This window comes from Bactrocera neohumeralis, chromosome 5, assembly GCF_024586455.1.
Source record: "Bactrocera neohumeralis isolate Rockhampton chromosome 5, APGP_CSIRO_Bneo_wtdbg2-racon-allhic-juicebox.fasta_v2, whole genome shotgun sequence".
NCBI lineage: Eukaryota > Metazoa > Arthropoda > Insecta > Diptera > Tephritidae > Bactrocera > Bactrocera neohumeralis.
The window spans coordinates 3,388,135-3,409,610 of NC_065922.1; the positions used below are offsets into that span (position 1 = coordinate 3,388,135).

The window sequence follows — 21,476 nt, forward strand, 5'->3', positions numbered from 1 at the left end:
CAATCTAAGTTATCTCCAATCAATACCATGTGTGCACCGATAGGCTTTTCGTTGAACAACATTGTCTCATTCTTTCCAGATTACTAAACTATTTCTGGTGGAATTCATCGTCGCTGCTAATCAAAATCAAATTTAGGCTTATTTATCACAATTCATAATTGAAACTTTTAGATAAAAATTTGTTGACAACTTTTCTGAAAACTAGTTTAGTTTAAGGGCTTGGGTTTGTCTCTGAAGTACAAAAAAAGGTATTTTTACGATTTTTGTTTTTAATATAAGCAATCATACATTTGAAAAATATAATATGGCATATTAAAGATACATGTTTGAGCAATGCCTCCTGAAAGTTTGATATAAAAATGTTGAAAATTCAGCCGTTGAGACCTCATCTTCCTGTGTGTCTCATAAAAAAGTGTTCTCGCCCGGGACAGCATAACTTATTAATGGTTCATCTAAAATTAAAAAACTAAACTTATTCCGTTAATACATATATATAAAAAACATACATAAAAATCTCATTTTTTCCAAATTTTTGCCATTTATTGGTAAAAAATAAGTTGTAGTGCAAAAATCCTTAATTTAGTAACTAGATAATGTTATTTTAAAGATGTGTATACAATTTGAACTAAATCGCTCCATGACTTGTCGAGAAATCGTGTCCACCGGCTTCAAAAACACAGTTTCGTTTAAAGACGGCGTTTAAAGACGGCGCACTTAGCGTAGTTAGTCTCGAGCGCACACGTTCTCAAAGCTGTATCTCCGAAACTATTACTCGAATCAACTTGAAAATTTAGAACAATATTCTAGAGAATAGATTTTAATAGGGCAAACAAAAAAAATGGATTTTTGAAATTTTCAACCCACTTTACCCTTTAATGAAAACTAGCGAACCTAAAAAACCCGTTATTCTTCATGGAAGATTCGCCAAAATATAAAACGAAACTTCGCTCCCTCAAAACTGTAGAAAATCGAAAATAACTCATAATATGAGTCTAAAGATTGTAAACTGACACGCCTGTTTGAACAATATGCTAATGTATGGCACTGGATAGAAAGTAAGTAATAGTCCAATGAGTTAGAAAGAAGTCAGTATTTGTGTATTTTTAGCATCGTTATTTTTTTGTTTATTTTATTTCATAATTTTTGCGATTTCATAATATAACTTATTTTGTTTGATTTAATTTTTTTAAATTGTTTTTTTAATTGTTTCTGAAATATACAATTATTTCATTATGCTACAGTGTGTAAAGTATGTATAGGCATTTTGTAAATAAATAATATGTAGAGTTAATAATTGACACAACAGTTGTGCAACGTTCTCAAATTATAATACAATAGTAGAAAGGTACATACATAATTACAATACATACTTACATTGGATTTAGCTTAGTGCTAATACGTATGTCTGTATGTACATATGTATGTAGGCAAATATGTATGCAAGTGGTTTGCACAAACAAATTTAAACAATCCGCACGTTTTATGATTTTTGATGTTTCTTGTAAACGATTTTAGCCGATAACATCAATTTTGTTTTTGATAATTTTGTTACCTTTTATTTTTAACTTTGCACTTTTACAAATCAATATAAAACATTTGAATACAATTTTAAAAGCTAAATTTATTTGTGCATTATTGGTTTTCTTATTATTATAATTGCTAAGAATGAATACAGCGCTTTTGAAATGAAAGCGTTTATCCGACACAACGTTCTCAAGAGTTGAATGAACATTTTCTTCTAACTTTACCGAACGGAAAGCAAGGAAAATATTCAATCAGCATAAACAGTTATCCTGTTTTCACATTTTTTAGTTTTAGTTTTTATAATTTATATTTTTTATATATTTTTAAGTATGCTTGCAATCGTGTTTATGATACAAAAGAGTTAAACAGAACTAAAAATAAAATCACTATTAGCTAAGGCAAAAACAACTAAAACTATAACTAAATTTAATTGTTTTTCTTAAAAAAATACACAAAAATAATAGAACTAAACTCGAATTCGTTTAAATTAGAAATATAGTTAATAAGAAATAATAATGTACAATTATGGTAATAATAATAATAATAAAATATTAATACAGTTATGTGGTGAAAATGCGCAAATGGTCAGTTGTTGTACGAGTAAATATAATAATATTAATGAATGAGTATACATATGTATGTGTTTTATGTTTGAGGGGGGGGTGTGTATGTTTGTGTGCGCATATATGTATATTAAGTAATGTTGTATGCCTTTTGTGTGCGGTGTGCCTGCATTGGTGCGATTAAGCTTCTATATCAAATGTGTTGGACTCACAATCATCCATCCAAACAAAGGTATGCATATGTGTATAATTTTAAGCAAAACCTATTACAGTTATTAAATGCATCCACCAAGCTGCTCCTGCATTGTTTCCAAGCTGGCGAAATTTCAAGCGCCCGCGCATTGAAAAATACTAAAGTGTGATGCTAAAATGTTTATTTTAGTGTCAAACATTTCAAAGCGCTATCAGTGCCTGGTAGACATTCTATAAACGGTAATACTTACACATATGCATACAAATATTTGTTTCATAAAATGTGCCTTTGCATCAGTGTAATTACTATTAGTATTTAATGAATATAAAAAACAAATATGTACGAGTATGTATGTATAACTTTTTTTTGTAATATTTTTAAAAGTTCTTTTACTTATTCTATGCCATTCAGTCAATCAGTCGAAACGTTTGGGATGTGTTTCTCATTCTTGCACTGTGTCTTTCTCTCTCTATGCCGCCGCCGATCTCTGACTCTCAGTCTACAGCCTACATTGTGCTTAAAATCTTCAATCGGTATTCCATCCGACATTCTTAAACTACTTCAAGAGAATTTCGCTTGCAATTCAGAGCTTTTTTTCAGATTTTTTTATGGTCTTTGGAAGAGCGCTTTGAAAAGCTATACATTCTGAATGAAATTTTTTTGTGCTGAAATCCTACATTTACTAGAATCCTAAAGCAACTGCACTGGTATTCCTAAGGTATTTTGTATTGTGTACTTTGTAATGGCAGCCGCTACTGCATCGTCGAACTGTCTTACTTCTTCTCCTACAACTGGCGCACTACACTTTAGTTTTCTACGTCTGATTCTACTTCCATTTGCGTTAACATTTCCATATTTACTGCTGGATTATGATGGTTAAACTTTGCTTTAATCGTTATAATACATAAATTATTTCACTCTTTCTTTTTTCTTTTATTATAAATAATCTTGTTGTTTTTGCTAAGCGCCTAGAGGGTAAATCTTCGTTCTCCCTCGGATAACCTCTGCTTCAGTGCTGCTTTCCAATATGTTTATCGCTTCGTCTTATTCAGTTTCAGTTCTGGTTTAAAAAAGTCACAAAAAACTTGTATTTTCTTCAGAAGAAAACAGCGATTTTGTTTTCCTTTTTACAATGCTATTCGCGCGATTATATAAATATATGTATTTGTAAATGGTTTCGATTTGAACGCAGCGCTCAGCTGCTATGACCGTTGCTGCCGCTTCGGTTTAAATTTGTCAGCTGCTGCAACCGCTTTGACTGTTGTTGCTGTCGTTCGTCGACGGTGCCGGGTCGATCCTGATGCGCGCGTCGGTGGTGGCGGCGCGAGCGTCGACACTGCGTCGAGCAGCACTCGTCAATGGCCGGCTCGTTTGCATTCGCACTGCCGGCACCGGGTTTCTCATAGAATTTCCGCTTGGCTGAGATACGCGTCTGCTGGCAGGTAGAGCGTGAGCAACGTTTGCGATCACAATTCACCTTTGAATCCTTTAAGAGAGTAGAATGATTTGTTTGTCAATAAACTGTTTTAAATATGTAGGGTAAGGGCACACTTACCTTGCATCGGCATTTTATACATTTTTGTTCGCCATGTGATGCTAGAATCGGGTGCCACTCCTGTCCATTTTCGTAAACCTTATTTAACACTTTGCAGCCACCTTGGCCGAGGATCTCTTCAGTTGATATTGTCTTATGTGACGCCTGATCTTGTAGCACGTTCGGATTGGAAGGACCGGCTTTGTCACCTCGTGAAGATTTGCTTTCAGGGCATACTTTACAACAGGCTTTTTTGTCCGGCCGGTAGGCGACCTTCTCAGAGCAGGGTAATGGTGGACAGACCATGCGTGGACAACGCACTTCCAAAGTCAATGCATCACAGGTACAGGTGGTGCAAGTGTCGAAGCCGTTTGGTGGTAAGAATGGATGCCAAATGGCACCGGCCAAGTGGAATTGGTCACCTAAACGGCAGCCCCTTACATTTTGCTCGGCAACGCTTTCCGTCTCAGTAGCAACACTCTGCGGAAGACACATGGAACAACATTCGCCGTCACGTCGAACAAGCTCTTCGTTGGGTTTACATTGTATTGCGGGACATTTGATCGGCTCACATGTGGGTTGGCCATGTTGGCAGGCGCACATCTGGCAAACATCATTTGCATTACGCCATTGTTCGGACTCGTCATAAAACCGACCTGAATGAAAGCATTTTGCATCTGCCGCAATAAGATTGCTGTCACTATGGTCACCAGGTACATTCGGCACATTGTTATCCGTATGAATGGGAAAACAATGGGATGGCACTTTTGTAGATTTCAATTTGCCTCGTAAAAGTGGCTTACTACTTTCCTTTGTGTGTATCTCTAAGTAGCATACACTGTTTTCCAATTTGACGAGTTCGTTGGAAGGCATGCCGAGCACGTAACCCTCCATGTAGGAGCCGGAGAATTCCTCTAGTAATTTTCGTGTTACCGGTGCACCTATAGCTTCGATTGGCTTTTCTTCGAGGTATATTTGCAAATCCTGTGAATTCGATTGAAAACCATTTACAGTTATCTCATAGTGTAAGTTACATTCATTATCGATGGCCAACCAAGCCATGCCCATGGCATGCGTTGGTGCAGTCGAGGCATTCTCTACCCGTTTCAATAGAATAGGTTCAGCGGAATCTCGGGCGTCTGCAATGGGGCGGGGTACAAAATGGCCGCGTATGAGGCTTGGTTCATTCTCAATAGCTATGTTGACTCCTAAGTCACCCTCATACAATGATTCTAGCGCTTTTGGGCCTAATTTGTCGATCGTACCAATAGCTTGGTTGAAATTGAATGTTGGTGTAAGGTTTTCCAGCATGGTTTTCCGTTTGCCGAGATCTTCCATCAAATTGATTTCGGGCCTATCCTTTGTGCTAATGTTATCTGTTTCGATGTTATATGAAAGAGAGCCATCAGTGTTTAGAAATACCCAGGCTAAGCCGCTGCTCTTTGTTTTCGATTCTGCATTGTGTGGGGTGAGTAAAGTCTGGAAGAGCTCGCAGGTAGTACGTGTGATAATGGAACCCTGTATGCGTAAATGCGGATTTTTCTTCGATTCTATTGTGAGCAATAATTTACCACGCGACATTAAACGCAACATCGGTATGGATATGGGCGAAGATATTTCCAAGACATTGATCTCAGCCGAGGGTTTACGTACTTTTTGAAGTTCGTCCAAAACGATTTCTTTTCGATCCGGTGATTCGACGCGTACATTAATAGGTGAATCCAAATATTCATCGGAGCTAAAGACACCATTAAAGACAAGCGTTAAATGTACGGAGGCGGCCGCGCCGCTGGTCGTGGAGACAATAGCTGTGCCACCAGCCCCATTCATTAGTGTTGCTTTCGTACCTGGTGCGGGTTCCAGTAATGAGCTGAACATTTCCTTCTGTAAGGCGGTGTACAACCCGATCTTGCCACCTAGAGCGAGATCAATCTGATCTTTTCTGCCCCATAGCAAAACAACGTGTAGCCGTTCATCACGCAGGAGTCGCTTGTAATCACGTGGAACACGACGCCATACTCCGCAAATCTTACCAGTGGCATTTTGATACACGCTCTGCATATCAGAAAGGGGCGCCTGCAGTTGATGCTCTTCGAGAATGGTGCCGGCGTCGTTAACGAATTGTATGGTTCGTGGGCGATTATTTTTCGACGAGGTGTAGAAGGAGTAATACAGGTTCTTCTTGTGGAACAAGAAGCGACCAGTGGCAACAATATTTTGTGGATTGTAGGTGCTTGTCGCATACATGGCCTTCATTTCTTCTCCTTTCAGGAAATGTGATGTTCTGCCGGTGAGTAGAGCAGCGAAATCTGTTGGAAATTAAGGAATTGACGAGAATGTTAAAGAATACCCGACTGGGCTGTCGAAAGCGGGGTAAATACTTACGCTTCATGTTGCGCTCCTCCTCTTCAATGTTTACCGGGGCAGGTACATCCAAAGACACGTCCGTATCTGCAGTGAAAATCGAAGAAAAGAATGTGAATATGAAACAAACGAAATTCCACAGGTATTAAGAGATTAGACAAATTACGAAACTGTCAGCAGTTAAATGGAATTGGGATTGTATGGAAGTGGAAACCTTAAAATTTGCAAAGCGGCTTCGAAAGGCATCACAAACCAAGTAAAAAGGATAATTTATGAATGAATGGCAATACGTATAAATAATGTTTGGAATATTGTGCTATTGTGCGTCTGGTGGGTAGTGCGCCTGCGTGCCAATAGTATACGAGTGTTTGCTATGTATGTGTTTGTAATCATTTCGAAAATTAAAGCGATCATAAACCCTTGTCACGTTCGATGCTTAAGCCCAATATTTATCGCACAGATAGGGTGCGGGTATTTTGAAAGGGATTTGCGTATGTCTTCATACATATGTGAGTGTCCGCACACCGCCACGTATGCACAATCCGTAAATAGTCGATGCCCTAGGAATTTAGAGAAACTATTGGATGAACAGTTGGGTAAAGCGATCGTGTTGCATGCATTTGCTGCAGATGAGGAGACGTGGGAGGCGCAAATAGCAGTTCTCTCAAATCTTCGAGTTAAGAAGATTTTAAATCGTTGCTGATAATAAACAATAGCACAGCGATCAACGAAGACACCTATGTACCATATACAAAAGCAGACGTTCGCGTTATATGTGCGGGTAAAATTGTTGGACAAAAGGCGATTTGCGGGCATTAAAGGTTACCAACTGGCCCATTGTTAAAGCGAGAAACTATTTGCTTATTGCATGTTCGACACGGATTTGTACACATGTATGTATGTATGTATGCATAAAGAGATCTACTGCATAAATAGCTGAAAGCATTTAGGCAGACGATAGAAATTCTTCCAATTGCCGTCTTGTTTCCTCTTCGCCGGCTGACCTCATCATCGATATTTCTCATCCAATACAAGAAAGGAAGCCCATAGCTCGTAACGGCAGGTAAACAAGTATAGGAAATTAGTGCGGTTATTGTGTGTAATTTGGTGCGCAACGTGACGCCCAGCGGCTTCCAAAAGCAATGAAATAGCAGGAAACCGCCGCCGAAGCTTCAGCCGAAGCGGGAAATACTTGAATGAGCACAGCGTAGACTCAATGACGTGGCATTGCTGTGCGAAGAATAACCAAAATTACAACAATAATATCAACAACAACTGTGGCATTAACCAAACTCCATATACACGATTACTTGCACGTCGCTTTGTCTGCCATTGCGTCTGCCACACCGGCTGGACGTTGGCCCGTTCGCCCGTTCGCCTCGAGACGTGTTTCGGTGCTGGATGAATTGCACTGATAGGCAAATAGCTGATCGTGCCGCACACTTAGCACCCGTACTCGTACTCGTACCCGTACACTTAGGAGTTAAAATAGCATTGAGAATGGTCTGTACATTGGTTTAGGGCTGAACACTGTGGAGCTTATCGCTGATTGCAAATCACGCCGCCGAACAATATCCACGCTGGTAACTGCGTACCAAAGCTGTTGCCTTTAGCGCAAGAGGTCCTTCAGGTCGGTAGCCTACTGAATGGTTTGACTGGCTGTCTAGTTGAGAGATTGACTGACGGTGAGTATAGAGGCTGGGACCATACTTAGCGACGAGCCGTTAACGAATGAGCATTCTCCAATCACCTTTTATTATTCGATACCCTCGCATAGCTTGGTGTATTTGTAAAGTTTATTTTGCTCTTGTGCTTTGCGTGCAATTGTTATTGTTGTTTATTTGACAGCAAGGTATCAGACATATGACGATTCGAATTCGACGCGGGTAATTTGTGATCGCTCGCGTCGATACCACAATGAGCTGAGCTGCGTGCAGCTGAGAACGGTGTTTCAGTGGGTGCCGAAAAGCAACTAGTCGGCATCGTCACAACACAGATACTGGCAAAGCTAAGCGGTATATGCTGCCATCGTGGTTGCCCATGCTCAAGTAGTCAATATGTAGCAGTGCTTATGTATCGTTTGCGAATGTTTAAATGCCTTGCGCCGCAAAAATTTAACCAACGACCAATTTTTATGCATTCCATTGACGTTGCTGGGCGCGCGCGATCTTAAACGCCTGATTAAGCGTGCAGCCTTGCGACCCGCAAGCGACAGCCGTGATTGGACAGTCGCACCAGCAACCTTGTCGGTGGCTCCAGCTATGTGCATGTCGCTTATCGGCTGTGCTGTCCCCGGCAATGACTCTGTCCCTCCCTATGTTACCTGCGTTTAAATTGTCGATTCTGAGGAATTTTTTCGTCGGCCTTTTTTTACTTTTTTTGCTTTTCTTATTTTAAGCGGATCTGCTGCCGATGGTCGTTCAGTGCATTGTTATAACTATACGATGTGTTGTTGTTTGTAGGTTTTGTAGTCGACAGTGGTAATGAAGGGCGACAAATCTGACACCTTGTATAGCATTTTATTGAACGTGTTGAACGTTGAACAGGAAGGAATACCCATTGAGTTTTTGTTTGATCCTACACTTTATTCTTCGTTACTCGTTCTCCATTCTCCATTCTTAAATCTTTAACTTTATTCTTTTTGTGTTGTTTTTGTTTTGCATGGCGCAGTACTGCCTGTTATATCCCTTTATTGGTAGGCATACATCTTACATTGGGCAGCAATCTTTTTTGATTCACATTTTTCGGGTCTTGCTGCGCTCGTCGGTGTTGATGGTCTGATGCGTGTTCCTGTTTTTATTTTTATTGTTGCGCTGGCTTTGTAGCTCCACCGTCCGCAGTTAACAGCACTCTGCTCCGCAACAACTCTGATCTTATCATTTGATCTTAATACCTTTTTCTTCTGAATTTGACAGGCGGACGGTGGACAGCGGCACACGGACAGGCAGAACGACAAACGTACTTTCGGCGCTGGGTATTGCAGCACACTGGTGCGGTTGATTATGGAAGGTGTTGCTTATTTGTGTAGTGTGGATGGCGCTACCGCCACAACAGCAGTTCAGCCAGGCCGGCCAGGACGCAGGCAACTCTACGCGTCAAACCAACAATCCGGCGCATTCACGACTTTTTTGATGGGATCAAAGACATTCCTGTGGCCGTGTCAAAGCCGGTGTCATTGCGAGTGTTGCTGTCACTGGTCATATAACTACCGCCGGTGTGAATATTTCTTGCGTTATTTTTTCAACTTTTCGAATTGGTGCTCTACGCTGCGCTGTCTGGCTGTTGCTAAGCTATTTCCCTCTGAATGTGTACTTATTTTTTTCTCAATGAATTTTCGGACTTTTGTTGTTCGCCTTAAGTATAATATTAATGAAGTTTTTTATGCCAAAAGATTAATGAAGCGCTGGTAGATCTTCTAGTCTCCTGGCAGCTCGCAGGTATTCTAACACGTTTTTGAGTATCACTGACCCAAAACCAATTCCTCTGAGGTTAACAAATTTACTTAAGTTTTGTGTTTAATTGGGAACACACTCAGTCCTACACCCATGTGATCGCATTTTTATACGTTTGCATTAATAAACTGTGGCACGGAATGTCGTAGGGATATACATTTATAAAGAAGCAAATTAAATTAATGCCAAGATTCTCACTGATTATCGCTGATTGGTGACAGGTCAGTGATTCAAAGCAGCGCTCCGGCTAGTTGGGACTGCAGACCTAGTTTATGACTTCCTCAAAACGACTCGTTACATGATGCCGCAATTTTTTGGATTCCGAAGGTTTTTTAAACTACTAAGTATATGTATTTTAATTGCTTGTCTATACTCCATGTGTGTTTAATTTTCGTTCGACTGAAGCCCCTGGCCTCACTATCTGGATTTCAAATGTACTTCTTATCTCTTACATTAGCTATGCCATTAGTATGCGTGTCGGTGCGTGTTTATGTGTCTTCTTGTGTCGGCTTCATAGTTTGACGTTTTTTATTGTTGGACGTGGCGCTTACTGATCAAGCGATCAGATAGTTCAGTTAAAATTTATGTAGTCCATAAGCGTTGCTCACATCAACGCCAAAAGGAATCCGTGAACTCGATCTTAGCAAATGTATTTTTATACGTCGCTGCCGGCAAACATAACCCATATGCGCGCTCCATTTTCGATGAGTTAAGGTTTCGTTGATTTCCACCACTCTCCACACTTGCGCTTCGTTTTATATCTTGATTTTATGATTATTATGGCCCTTGCTTTCGCTGCATTTCGATTTCTTATATATTGCATTGGACAGACTAGACCTAAACATGTTCGTATATATACTATATGAATGCGCATGCATTGCCTTGTAAGTTCGATTTCCGCTTTAAATGCGGTACTTAAAGTGAGCACCAAGAATTTTTCTGATTTTTGCAGGTTGCTGAGGGATACAGTGTGCATATGGGGAAAACTGTAGCAAGGAGCTCTCCAAGCAAATTAATAAATAAATATGTAAAAAGATGTCTACATCAAATTGCCTCGCTCTCAATTGCATTGAATGCTCAAACAGCATAAAAGTTCTTGCATCGAGTTAAGGAACCTCGTCAATAAAATTTTCCTTAAGGTATTTCTAATGAAATATTGCCTTCTTTTAATAAAGGAAGATAAGAAGGCAAAAGCCATAAGCCAATCAGAAACCGTAATATCGCAAAGCAACTGTTCATTTTTACATGCAATTTTTTTTGGAACTATGCGAGACTATTTTGTGTGAAATTTATGGCAATTTGTCGCAAATCACTACCAGATGTTTACTATTTTCCAGCATTTTGTAAAATGTAAGTACATTTAAATATGATATTGTATTATTTAATTACTTTAAAATTAATTGATTAAATATCTATATAAAAATCGATCACGGATAAATGAAGAACAGCTGATTTGTTGCAATTTTGCCACGGAGCGCTCATTTAATGTAATTTGCCATTTTGCCACTTTGCTACATTAAATGAGCACCGTTTATACTTTTTGTTTTATTATAAGTATGTAAAAATCTTTTTAAAATTTTTACACAGAAAAAGGCGGTCTTGCCCCACTGCGGCTGCAATGACTGTTACTGGTCACTATCTTCATCCGATTTGATTGTCTCTTTATTGCTTCTTCCTTTTTTGGTTAATTTTCATTGTATTTTTTTGTTGCTGTTATTAGCTTTTTTGCTTTTGTTGCTCTATGACTTTTTAGTGTTAATTTATCTACCAGTCGATCGAAAATTGTCTTACCGCCCGCTATGCAGCGTTTACTTCTTTATCGTTTCGATTATTTAAAACAAAAAAACGAAAAGAAATGAAAAAACAACAACAAAAAGTACATCTGAAGACGGCCCAGTCACAACAGTGCCTTCCTTTTTCGTAGAACAGCTCAACGCGGTGGACTGTTGGTCGGTCGTTGTTGTTGTTGTTGTCTCGCGTAGTGTTCGCTTGGCTCGTTTGTTGGCTGGTTGGTTGGTTGGTTGGTAGGACATAATGTTAAACAGCTTATGGCAGCGTTCAGTTAAATGAGATAATTTAATAAGCGTTAAAATGCTCGAGTTATGTCATTATAAAAATACCATTAAACTGCATAAATTAACAATGAAACGTGAGCGACGGCGATAACAGCAAAAAGCAGTGACAATAATATAAACAACAACAAGAACACAACCACTAAATGAGCATCGGTAATTGAAACAGCGCTTGGCGATGATGATTACAATGACTTTGAGTTGGGAAGCGTGCGTGTTTACGTGTATGTGTGTGTGTGTGTATGATCTTGGCATTCCGACAGATTCTACGCCACTGCCGATGATAAGGACGCTGATAAATGTGCGGATATGGCGCTGAAGTTGCAGGTAAAAGTGTTCAAAAATGGGTGCCCGCCAAGGCGTATATACGCACACACATGCACTCACATAAGCGCACAATTTGGCATCTATCGATTTCTATGGTATTTGGTATGGCTGACTATGTGTCGGACTAACTAAATAAGGCATTTTGCGGCTTCATTGCGTTCTTCTACTTTATATTTGGATGCTTTCATGTTTGTTGGTGTTGTTTTAACCATTACGGCTGGCATTTCGATAAATGCATAGACAGCGCTTAATTTTTGTGTATGTATGTTTGCATGCTTATTTATTGTAATTCCATACAGTTGTTTAGTAGGATCGAATTTTTTATTAAATTTTTTTAATGAGGATTTCGTCCTTTGCGTTGGGCCATTCTCGGCTCCCTTTCTTTTATTTTTTACTAAGCATTCCTTTTATAGACCTGTGTTTCGTTTCCATGTTATGTTGAACTGTGTGTGTGTGTGTGAAGCCTTCGTATACTGTTCGCTCGTTCATTTCTCGGTTGCCTGGCTAACTCGCCTTGGCATTTCGCCGAAGCACCAACATTCCTTCTAACCAAAAATGGGCGACTTTAACGAAGCAATTGTGTTGATGATGAAGCGTTAACGCAGTAGCGGCGGCAACAACCACAATTATGGTAGTGGTAGCCGCCGGAGCAACGCCGGCGAATGAAGTGCAGTGTACTTAATTATATTCAGAAGTAATGATAAAAATAAAACTAAAGCAAACAACAACAACAAACAAACTATGGCACTAACTATTTATGTAAGCATGCACATATGTATGTATGTGTTTTTGTGTAAGTTGTAGGCTAAACATATGAAATTATTGAGTGATACTCCAACTCGCCGAAGAGCATACATACATACTATGTGCAAATACGTGAGGAGCAATAGCGAGTGATGGACTTTAGCTGAATTTTCAAAGAATTAGCAAAACCAAAAAATAAAACATGATGTTAAAAAATGAAGCTCAACGCCGCTGATGCTTGCCACGCAGCCATCACGCTTGTTAAAAACAGGCTGTCGGTCCTGCGACGCGGCAGATCCCAATAGCGAGTTTATGAACATTGTCTGCCACAACTTGTCTAAGCATGCGACTGAAAGCGCGCTGGTGTTGTTGTTATTGATGCTAATGCCATTAAAGATGACTGCCGTATATTTGTATGTTTGCCATTGCCATTGCTGTTGTTATTGTTTTTGTTGTCGTGGCGCAAAATACTAAGCATCATTGCTGCAGTTAAATCTGCAATCCATCTTTGGTGAATGTTGCGGCGTTTATTGTTGCTGCATCAGTGTGACTGCCTGCCAACTTCGGTCAACAAGGACGTGCAGCAGCCGCAGCGGACATTAAATAGGCAACAAGCGTTTAATGGGATGGCAACAAGAACAACAACAACATGAATAATAAGCTGACTCTTTGCACATTATTGTTATAGCCACTTACGCCAACGTGTGTTGCTGGTGAAAATTGCTGCATCACTTTGTTGCTGTGGCAGAAATTGGCGAAGCAGTTGGTCGTTGGTGCACAAAGAAACACCAAGGCGCACATGTATGTCAGTGTACACGGAGAAGGTGGGGGCCTACAGTGACAGTTACTTTTTCTTGTGAATGCATCTTGGTTGCTTGGTTGGCTGGCAGCATGGCAGCATGGCAGCAGCAGCGCAAGCATAAAAAGTGAAATTTTCAGGCAAAAATTGGCGCTTGGCAGAAATTTTTGCTGCTAATATCGAAAGAGTCGCTGCTGAAGTAGATTTATGTAGTTGAGCAGAAAATGACTACAAGACGCTGCTAATAGACGCCGCTCTACTGAGATTTGCAAGCGTCTTTAGCAGCGGTCCGCACCTTCCTTGGAGTTGTTCGTGGAAGGTGAGTAAGGCGATTGGCTTCGTAAACTGGCGTAGAACAACTCTAAAGCAACTTTGGAACCACGGTCCCATATCATTTTTATGTGGCCTCCTACGTGCAATTATTTTGTTACTCAAATCGGGCGCAAACAAACAAGCAGCGGATGCCAGCGTACAATAAACGGGCGAATTGTGTGCAACTCTGGAGCTTGTGTTGTGCTGACGAGAACGGTGAGTTTTTCTTTGCATTTGTTGTCTGTTGTTAAACGGAGAATATAAAAAGTGAACTGTTTTACTTTACCTGGGTGCAGCTGTTCCAACACAACACACCCAGCACGCGTTGCATGCCACAGCGTTCTGGTGCTATTCGTAGAAACTTCTCGACGATTATTGTAATTACGTCTACATACAAACGTATATTCATGCTTTTATGTATGAAAGGCATGTAGGTGAAATTGCGCTGGAGAACCAAGCAAAGGTAATCATAATAAACGATAGAATTAACGGTAAAAACGAGCGACAATTTCGCCAATCAAAGACAAGAGTTTAGAAAAAAATGGTATTACATCGGCTTATTGTATTATAAGTGTGACTGAAATAAGCAAACTCTACTTCCAGCAACGAAATTTTGGAAATTCCCCAACTTTATTGCCACAAAGCTCAATGAGGGCCGGTAGCGGTGAGAAGCAAGCCAAAAACCGATAACTAGTAAGGTGCACATGCAAACACATACGCGCCAACTTGTTTTTAGCATAATGATAAATGAAAAATTACTTAAAGCTGCCAAAGTGCCTTCAAAGCATCCGCAATGTAAACGGCGATCACAGCAAATGCAACGATCAAAAGAAAAAATAGCACACGACATGATGTTGGCAACAGGAATGCTAAGCGGAACACTAGCAAACGACATGAAACCGCAACTGTGGGTGGACTCGGTTATGCGGTTACCACAAATCTGACTCTCTGCTACATTGTCGACGTGTTTGCGACAACATCGACAGCAACAGCGACTGCAAGAGCGAGAGCAAGAGCAGAAGCAGCAACAGCGGTGACATAAACAAGCTGAGCCATTGTTGATGAGTGCTTTGGCTCGTTGTGGCAACTACATGCTGCATGTAGCTCCGGAGGTCGTTCAAGTTAATCTGCACCTCATGTTGCCACAGCGGCAGCTCAGCTTTCTTTTTGTGTGCGCATCGGCGCGTGTGCGCGTACGTTCTCGTTCCTGCCCCTATGCCTCTCTGTCTGTTAACACTCCTCCGCTCCTACTTCAGCTCGCCCTACCGGCGTTAATTTTGTTCTTTTTTTTAATTATTTCATAAAAATTGCCGAGGATGTTGCCGCCGGAGTGGCCATAGCAAGTCACTGGATCATTTCTGCTTACCGAAAGCAAGAAAAATTACCACAGAACGCAAACTAATGATGTGTTACAATGAGTGCGCAGCATGTTGCATGCCACAACGACACAAACGGACGCGGTGCAGGCAAACGGTCGGTCAAACGGCCAGGCGGGCAACGTTTGGGCGCAGCCAACCAGTTTAATTATTAACGTGCTGTTGTTGTTGTTGTCGCCGCCGTCGTTGCCGTTGCGGTTAGTGTGCGCGCGATTCAGGTTGCAGCGGATGCCGCATGGTGGAAACATGAATGCGGCACTCAGCCACACCAGGAACCCGGGGGGAGCATAGTTGGGAAGGCGAGCCGAGAGCGGTTGATTTGGTTGCGGCGCACTGCGCCACTAACGGCTGCATTTTATGCCACACAAGTGGCTGTCGACTTGCGATGTTTGCTGTCACTTTGTTTGCGTTTGTCGTTGTTGTTGTTGCCGTTGCCAATGCCTTATATTTATTTTTAAAAGCGCGCTACTTTGGAATTTAGCAGTTCATTATGCGAAGATGTCAAACGCGCACGCAACCACACACACACACACGCACTCGTGCGCACTTGCATTTGATGGCAAATTTGTTGTGACTTTATGCCGCCATCAATTTGTGCGAAATTTACGCATCATTTGCAAGCATCCAAGGAAACTATTTGTGTTGTGCTAAAAGGCAATAAAAGTGTGAAAACACACAGCGCGCTCTTGTTGTTGTGACTGCAGTTTATTTGCAGAAAGTAATTGTGCTGCAAATGACTTCATGCCAATGGATTGTACTACGCGCGACATGCACTACCGAGTGCATCGCCCAAATATCCGAGCGTCATGAGGCACCGAATTATTGGCGAGATAGCAGTGGTACGCTTAGTGCATCGAGTTTATCGCGCTATAAAATTTAATACATTTTGAAAAAATTTTTGTATGCATAAATCTATAATTAATATAATTTTTTAAAAAACCATTTCAACAATTAAAAGTGGAAAATGTTGTGGTTGTCATAATTTATATAAATAACCAACAAACATTGTTTACCCTCATAATCTTTTGTGCTTAGACACTGAATTTCCACCAAATTTCATGCTGAAGTCAAAATTTTCTCAAATGAAAATTTGTAGCAAAAATTATTTTATCTAACCGAGACGTACATACATATGTATATACATTATGATATGTTCCATAAGATATTTCCGAATTATTCTTAGACAGCTTTAGATCTTCAAAGCACACCGTTAATTGCACTCACCACGCATCTGTTGTGTGACACGATTAATCCCTATCATGAGATCGTTCCTCTCCAATCATATGATTCGCAAATCTTATTCATACTCATAGTATATCATTTTTACATATGTATGTGTGTGTGTGGAAGATGGAATGCAACGGCGATAGAGATTAATTCGAGCGTAACTATTTTGATGAGTAATTTTCGCTGCCTTTGGACAGTTCAATAGCTTCTGTCGTTTATGCCGTTGCTATAGTGTTGTTGCTTGCCTCGGTCCATGCAGAGTATTCCCATTAGCACATATGTATGTATGTACCTACACACACTGGCACTCGTATATTTGGACGCCCGCACGTTTGCTATTTCGCTATTCAGCTAACTTCGAGCGTCTTAGCGAGTCTTTGGAACACGCCTTCGAATTCTAATTATGAATTCAATTCATGCAGAAAATTAGTCGAGCTGAATCATCGCTTTAATGAAACACTCGGCTAGCGTTGCTCGTCGTCGTTTTGTGGCCACTGTTGATCTTCTGCCTTTGGTTTAGATGCCTTGGCTCTGCCGTCGCACAGATAAAAGCCACATAATAATATGATTTAAGGCCAAAAAATGTTGGAGCTAAAAAACATACACAGCAAATTCGTTTGGAAAAAAGTTAGAAAGACAAAAGCCAAAATTGACTAGTGTTAAGTATGGCATGAGACATATGGCACATGAGTTGAGGGATTGGCAAGTGGGTGACTAGACCTCAGCGGTGACTGGTTGTCCGCTGGCCGCTAGCCGCTGTTTGCTGTCCGCTTCAGCCATTAGTTGTACTTTGTGTTGTGTGGCATTAATGCGGTGCGACGGTGGGGCTGTGCGGGGATGTGTGACTCGTGAGGTGTACAACAAAACGCTAGCAACGGCACATGCTGCAAATGGTGGGCGATTTTTGCTTTTGTTGTTTCTAAATTGTTATATTCCGGTATTTTTAAACTTTTTTTAAATTTTTTTTTGTTGGTTTTTGTTCTTTTTTTTAATAATTTTACGAAAGGAATATGCTGGCTGGTGTCCATTGTTTCCAAAAATTTGTGTGCTTGCCCATTTGAGCGCTGCGCGCCGTTGTTACACTAATGTGTTGTTGTTATAAATTAAATTGTGGTAAAATGAAAATCGAGAAAAAAACATTATACAAATGTGAGCGCCACCTTAAAACAAAACCAGCGACGCCAGGCCGCACAGCACGAATCTACTTGTATTGCGATATACCAGCAGCCGACAGCAACACACACATACACTTTAGAGAGCGTATGCTTTAGTTTTATCTGTACGGCCAACAACAATTTTTCGCTAAATTTTTTCATATACAAATTTTTTTCAATTTGTATGTTGTTTTTGTTTTGTTGTTATTGGTGTTTGTTGTTTCAATTCGTCGGCCTATGTTGTAGTCATTTTAGTTTTTAAAAAATTTTCAAAAATAAATACGAACAGATGCGCACGATGGCCATTAAAGTCTATTTTTTACTTAAAGCACACAAGAAACTATATTAAAAGCACTAAATAAATAAATTTAAAAAAGATACAGAATCAACTGTAAACGGCAACGCTGGAACCGTCACAGTTCAAAGAGCAATTCGCGATGGAGAAGCTTCCCATAGAGACGCTTTTATCATAAAAATGTTTTGTTAAATTGACGGACTCAGCATTATTAGAATAAGGTTAAGTATATCAACACATATAGCATATATAGGATACGACCTCGTTCAGTTAATTTATGACGATAAGAATTATGAGACTTAATATCTGATTTTTGGAACTAGCACGCTTATTGCCTTCATTGTCTTCAACGCGCGCCGAAGTTTGTGTAATTTTGGCGCAGACACTATCGGAAAATGCCGAAAATACTACGCATATTTGCACAGCAGAACAAATGGACGCCGAGTCGCCGGGAAAATATGTGTTTGACATTCGCCAAGGCAAGAAAAAACGAACGCAATTTATTAAAAACACTATTCGATGCTGTTTTTGCCTTTGTTCGCCTGAAATAATGAAATAACATCAAATAAGAAAAGACAGACAAACTAATAACGGCTAACAACAATTGGCAATTCAATTTATTAGATGCTGTCGTCTCGACGCGACTCACGCTCACTCACGCCGCCGCTGTTGAATATCTCCGCCACCAATGACAGCCATATTCTATTATTGTTGTTGTTCTGTAGTGATTTTTCACATTTCGCAAAGCAACAGAAAATTCCGTCACACGAATCATGCAGATTTTCGCAAATATTATTAATTTTGATACACACACCCGCATATTTATGTATGTGCATGTATGTATGTGTGTGTGTGTAGTCGGGAGTGTGGTTATGTATGTTCGCATAAAAAACGAAATTTTGCACTAAAACATTAACGTGCGCCGTAATGCCTTAAATTTTGCTGTCAAAACTCCGAGTTTATATTATTTTTAATTATTTTTAATTTTCCATAAATTTCGATGATATATGAAAACGTATAAACCGCATAAATAATAGTAAAAAACCAAGCACTATGCATAAATATGTAGAGGGGCGGTTAAAGAAGCCAAACGGCATGTGTAGAAATGCTTTGTGTAGCATAAGCATTGTTTTTGCTGTTGTCGCAACCACTTTGCAACAGCGCTTGCCGCCCAAAGCGCCAATTGGCACATACGACTACATAGGCATGTAAATATGTATGTGTTTAGATAAAAGCACGATGGTAATTGAGTATGTCAAAATATTAACTCGGCGGAATATTCAGAGCGCTTGGAATGAAAGAAAAGCGCCAGCAAAAATGAGCAGCAAAAAACAGTGCAGTGCACAAGGGCGGCTATCAGCGGCAAAGCAAAGGGTATCGCGCATATGTGAGTGTGTGTGGGGTACACAGTAGCAGACGCTTACAAGTGTTTCTTTCTCTGCGAACGCTTGTTAAATGAGTTGTTTTCGATAATTTCGCTGTCGCCCGAAATTATTATTCATTTATTTGCGGCCAGACAAACCGTCCATCAGAGACGCTTTTTCGTTTACGCTCGCGCGCTCGACAGCTTGTATGTGCGCTGTGATTCATCTTACGTCAGCAGCGGGAGGAGTGAAAGTGCTATTTGAATATGAAGGAAAACAAATCCGTGAAGGTCATCTCACACACCACATACAATGTTACATAGCGACTGGCGACAGCGCGCAAGGCAATGCGAAGGCCCAAAATAATGTTTTATTTTATTAAATATACTTTCATTCTTAAAACAGAAGCTGTTAGTCTACAATGTTATATAAATAACCGTTATATATGACATAAGAAAATCTGCTAATATTGTCTCACGCACTGAGAAGTCCTCAGAGGCAACGCTTTCACTATAGCACGCAATGCTTTTTCATTTAAATGTATGTAGTTAGGATAGAATTCAATGAATCGTTTTATAAACCAAGTGAAATCTCGCACTTACCATTTTTATCGCCAGGACACGTTTTACAGCATTTGCCAGGCAGTTGGACTGGGTCACTGCACAATGTTGGTGGACATTCGTGTTTAATGTTCTTGCATTGCACGCGCACAACAATGCGACGCTTCTTCGGCACCTGAAAGAGAGTAAAATCAAATAAGTAAAAAGTTCTTCTTGAAAAGGAAATGAGTAACAAAAATTATGTAAAAATGCGGCATAAGCGAAAACAAGCTTTGCTACCGGCTTTCAACTAACTATTCGACAAATATACAGACATTAGCATGAAAATGTGAGTGTGAGTCTGTATGCAAAGCAGCTGTGGCCACGTGATTTCTCCCAGCCAATTATTGTGGTTGTGTATTGATGATGCATAATTAAATTGCGAAATTAAAATGCGATCGTCGCGGCGTCGTAGACAGAACAACTTGTTGCAGAGTACTTCTTTATTGGTGGCGCCAACAAGCGCCAGGCGGTATTTGGTACGCGATATAGCTGGGCCGCGGCGTGTTGGCTTTTGTCGGCAATGTAACCCTTTTGATGTAAGCATAATTTAATTCGCAGACTTTTTGTAAACTTGAATTTTAAATGCCCCGCTGCGCTGTAAGACCTTACTGATTGTTTGAGAAGGGCGCGTTGGTTATAGCGCGCTTTTGCCTCTCTGCGCCTCAGTGGCCCTGTGTTGCTGTGTGGAAATATACATCGTATATGTGAACCATGTGTGTTTGTGTGGGTAACCGCTTGATTGTTGCTTACAATTAGCGCCACTCATCGCCAGCCATTTCAGTCTGTCAGCAGGCACTGGACGCTTCTTGTAAAGTACATACCATGTATGTTGTTGCCATTTGTGCTGTTTAAGTTTATTCCTTTGGTATTTGGTATGGATTTCATTTCATATTAAAATGTTTTTTTTTTCTTTTAAATGCTTATTCATATTTCTTCTATTTTCCTCCTCAGCCGCGCTCATCGGAAGTCTTGTTCAATTAGTTGCAAGCTAGCTTTGCTGTTTTAATGGAAGTAGCATGAAATGAAGTTCACTTTCGAGATTACATAAATATTACATATAAAGATTCGTTTGCATTTCGCTTTCATAATCCTTTAGTTTGAATTTCCTTTTCTAACTCACTTCAGGCTTTTCTTTTTTGGCTTTTCTCTTCTGTTGGTTGATGCATAATGTGTGCTTATTCATAAATAAAGGGTGTCCCCAAAATAATGCAAGATTAAAATTTGTCACCATTTCTATTAATCCCTTCACAACTGACAAAGTTAAAATATTATTGCAAATATTTTGTATGGAATTTTCGAACTGCGGCCGCCAAGCTTTCAATGTTGAAATATTCTTCAATCGTGTTGTATAATGTAAAGCTCCAGTTTTACTAATCTGAAACTTTTTAGTGTTGTCAACACTTTGCTATGTAAATGTCGGCAAATTAAAATCCTGCGTTAATTTTGTGACACCCTTTATAGGTACGTGTATGTTGCTTTCCAACAAATTGTGTTTAGTTAATGTTAACGCTTATTTAAATGCTTTTATGTTTAAATTTAGCGAGTCGATAAGGCAGACATGTGTGCTTCACGAA

The 21,476-nt window shown here is 40.0% G+C and overlaps 1 protein-coding gene across 4 annotated transcripts in view; it reads right to left on the reverse strand.

Annotated features, from left to right (window-relative positions):
* Positions 1–1,601: 1,601 nt before the first annotated feature.
* The window catches only part of LOC126760635 (dorsal-ventral patterning protein Sog), a 76,962-nt gene continuing 57,087 nt past the window's right edge, over positions 1,602–21,476 (reverse strand). For all 4 annotated transcript variants that reach the window (XM_050476421.1, XM_050476422.1, XM_050476420.1 and 1 more), the window contains 4 exons: positions 19,903–20,035; positions 6,200–6,265; positions 3,836–6,123; positions 1,602–3,766 (listed from right to left, as the gene is read on the reverse strand). In XM_050476421.1, coding sequence (XP_050332378.1) covers positions 3,476–3,766; positions 3,836–6,123; positions 6,200–6,265; positions 19,903–20,035 — 2,778 coding nt within the window. In that variant the 3' untranslated portion in view covers positions 1,602–3,475. The remainder of the gene's footprint in view (positions 3,767–3,835; positions 6,124–6,199; positions 6,266–19,902; positions 20,036–21,476) is intronic.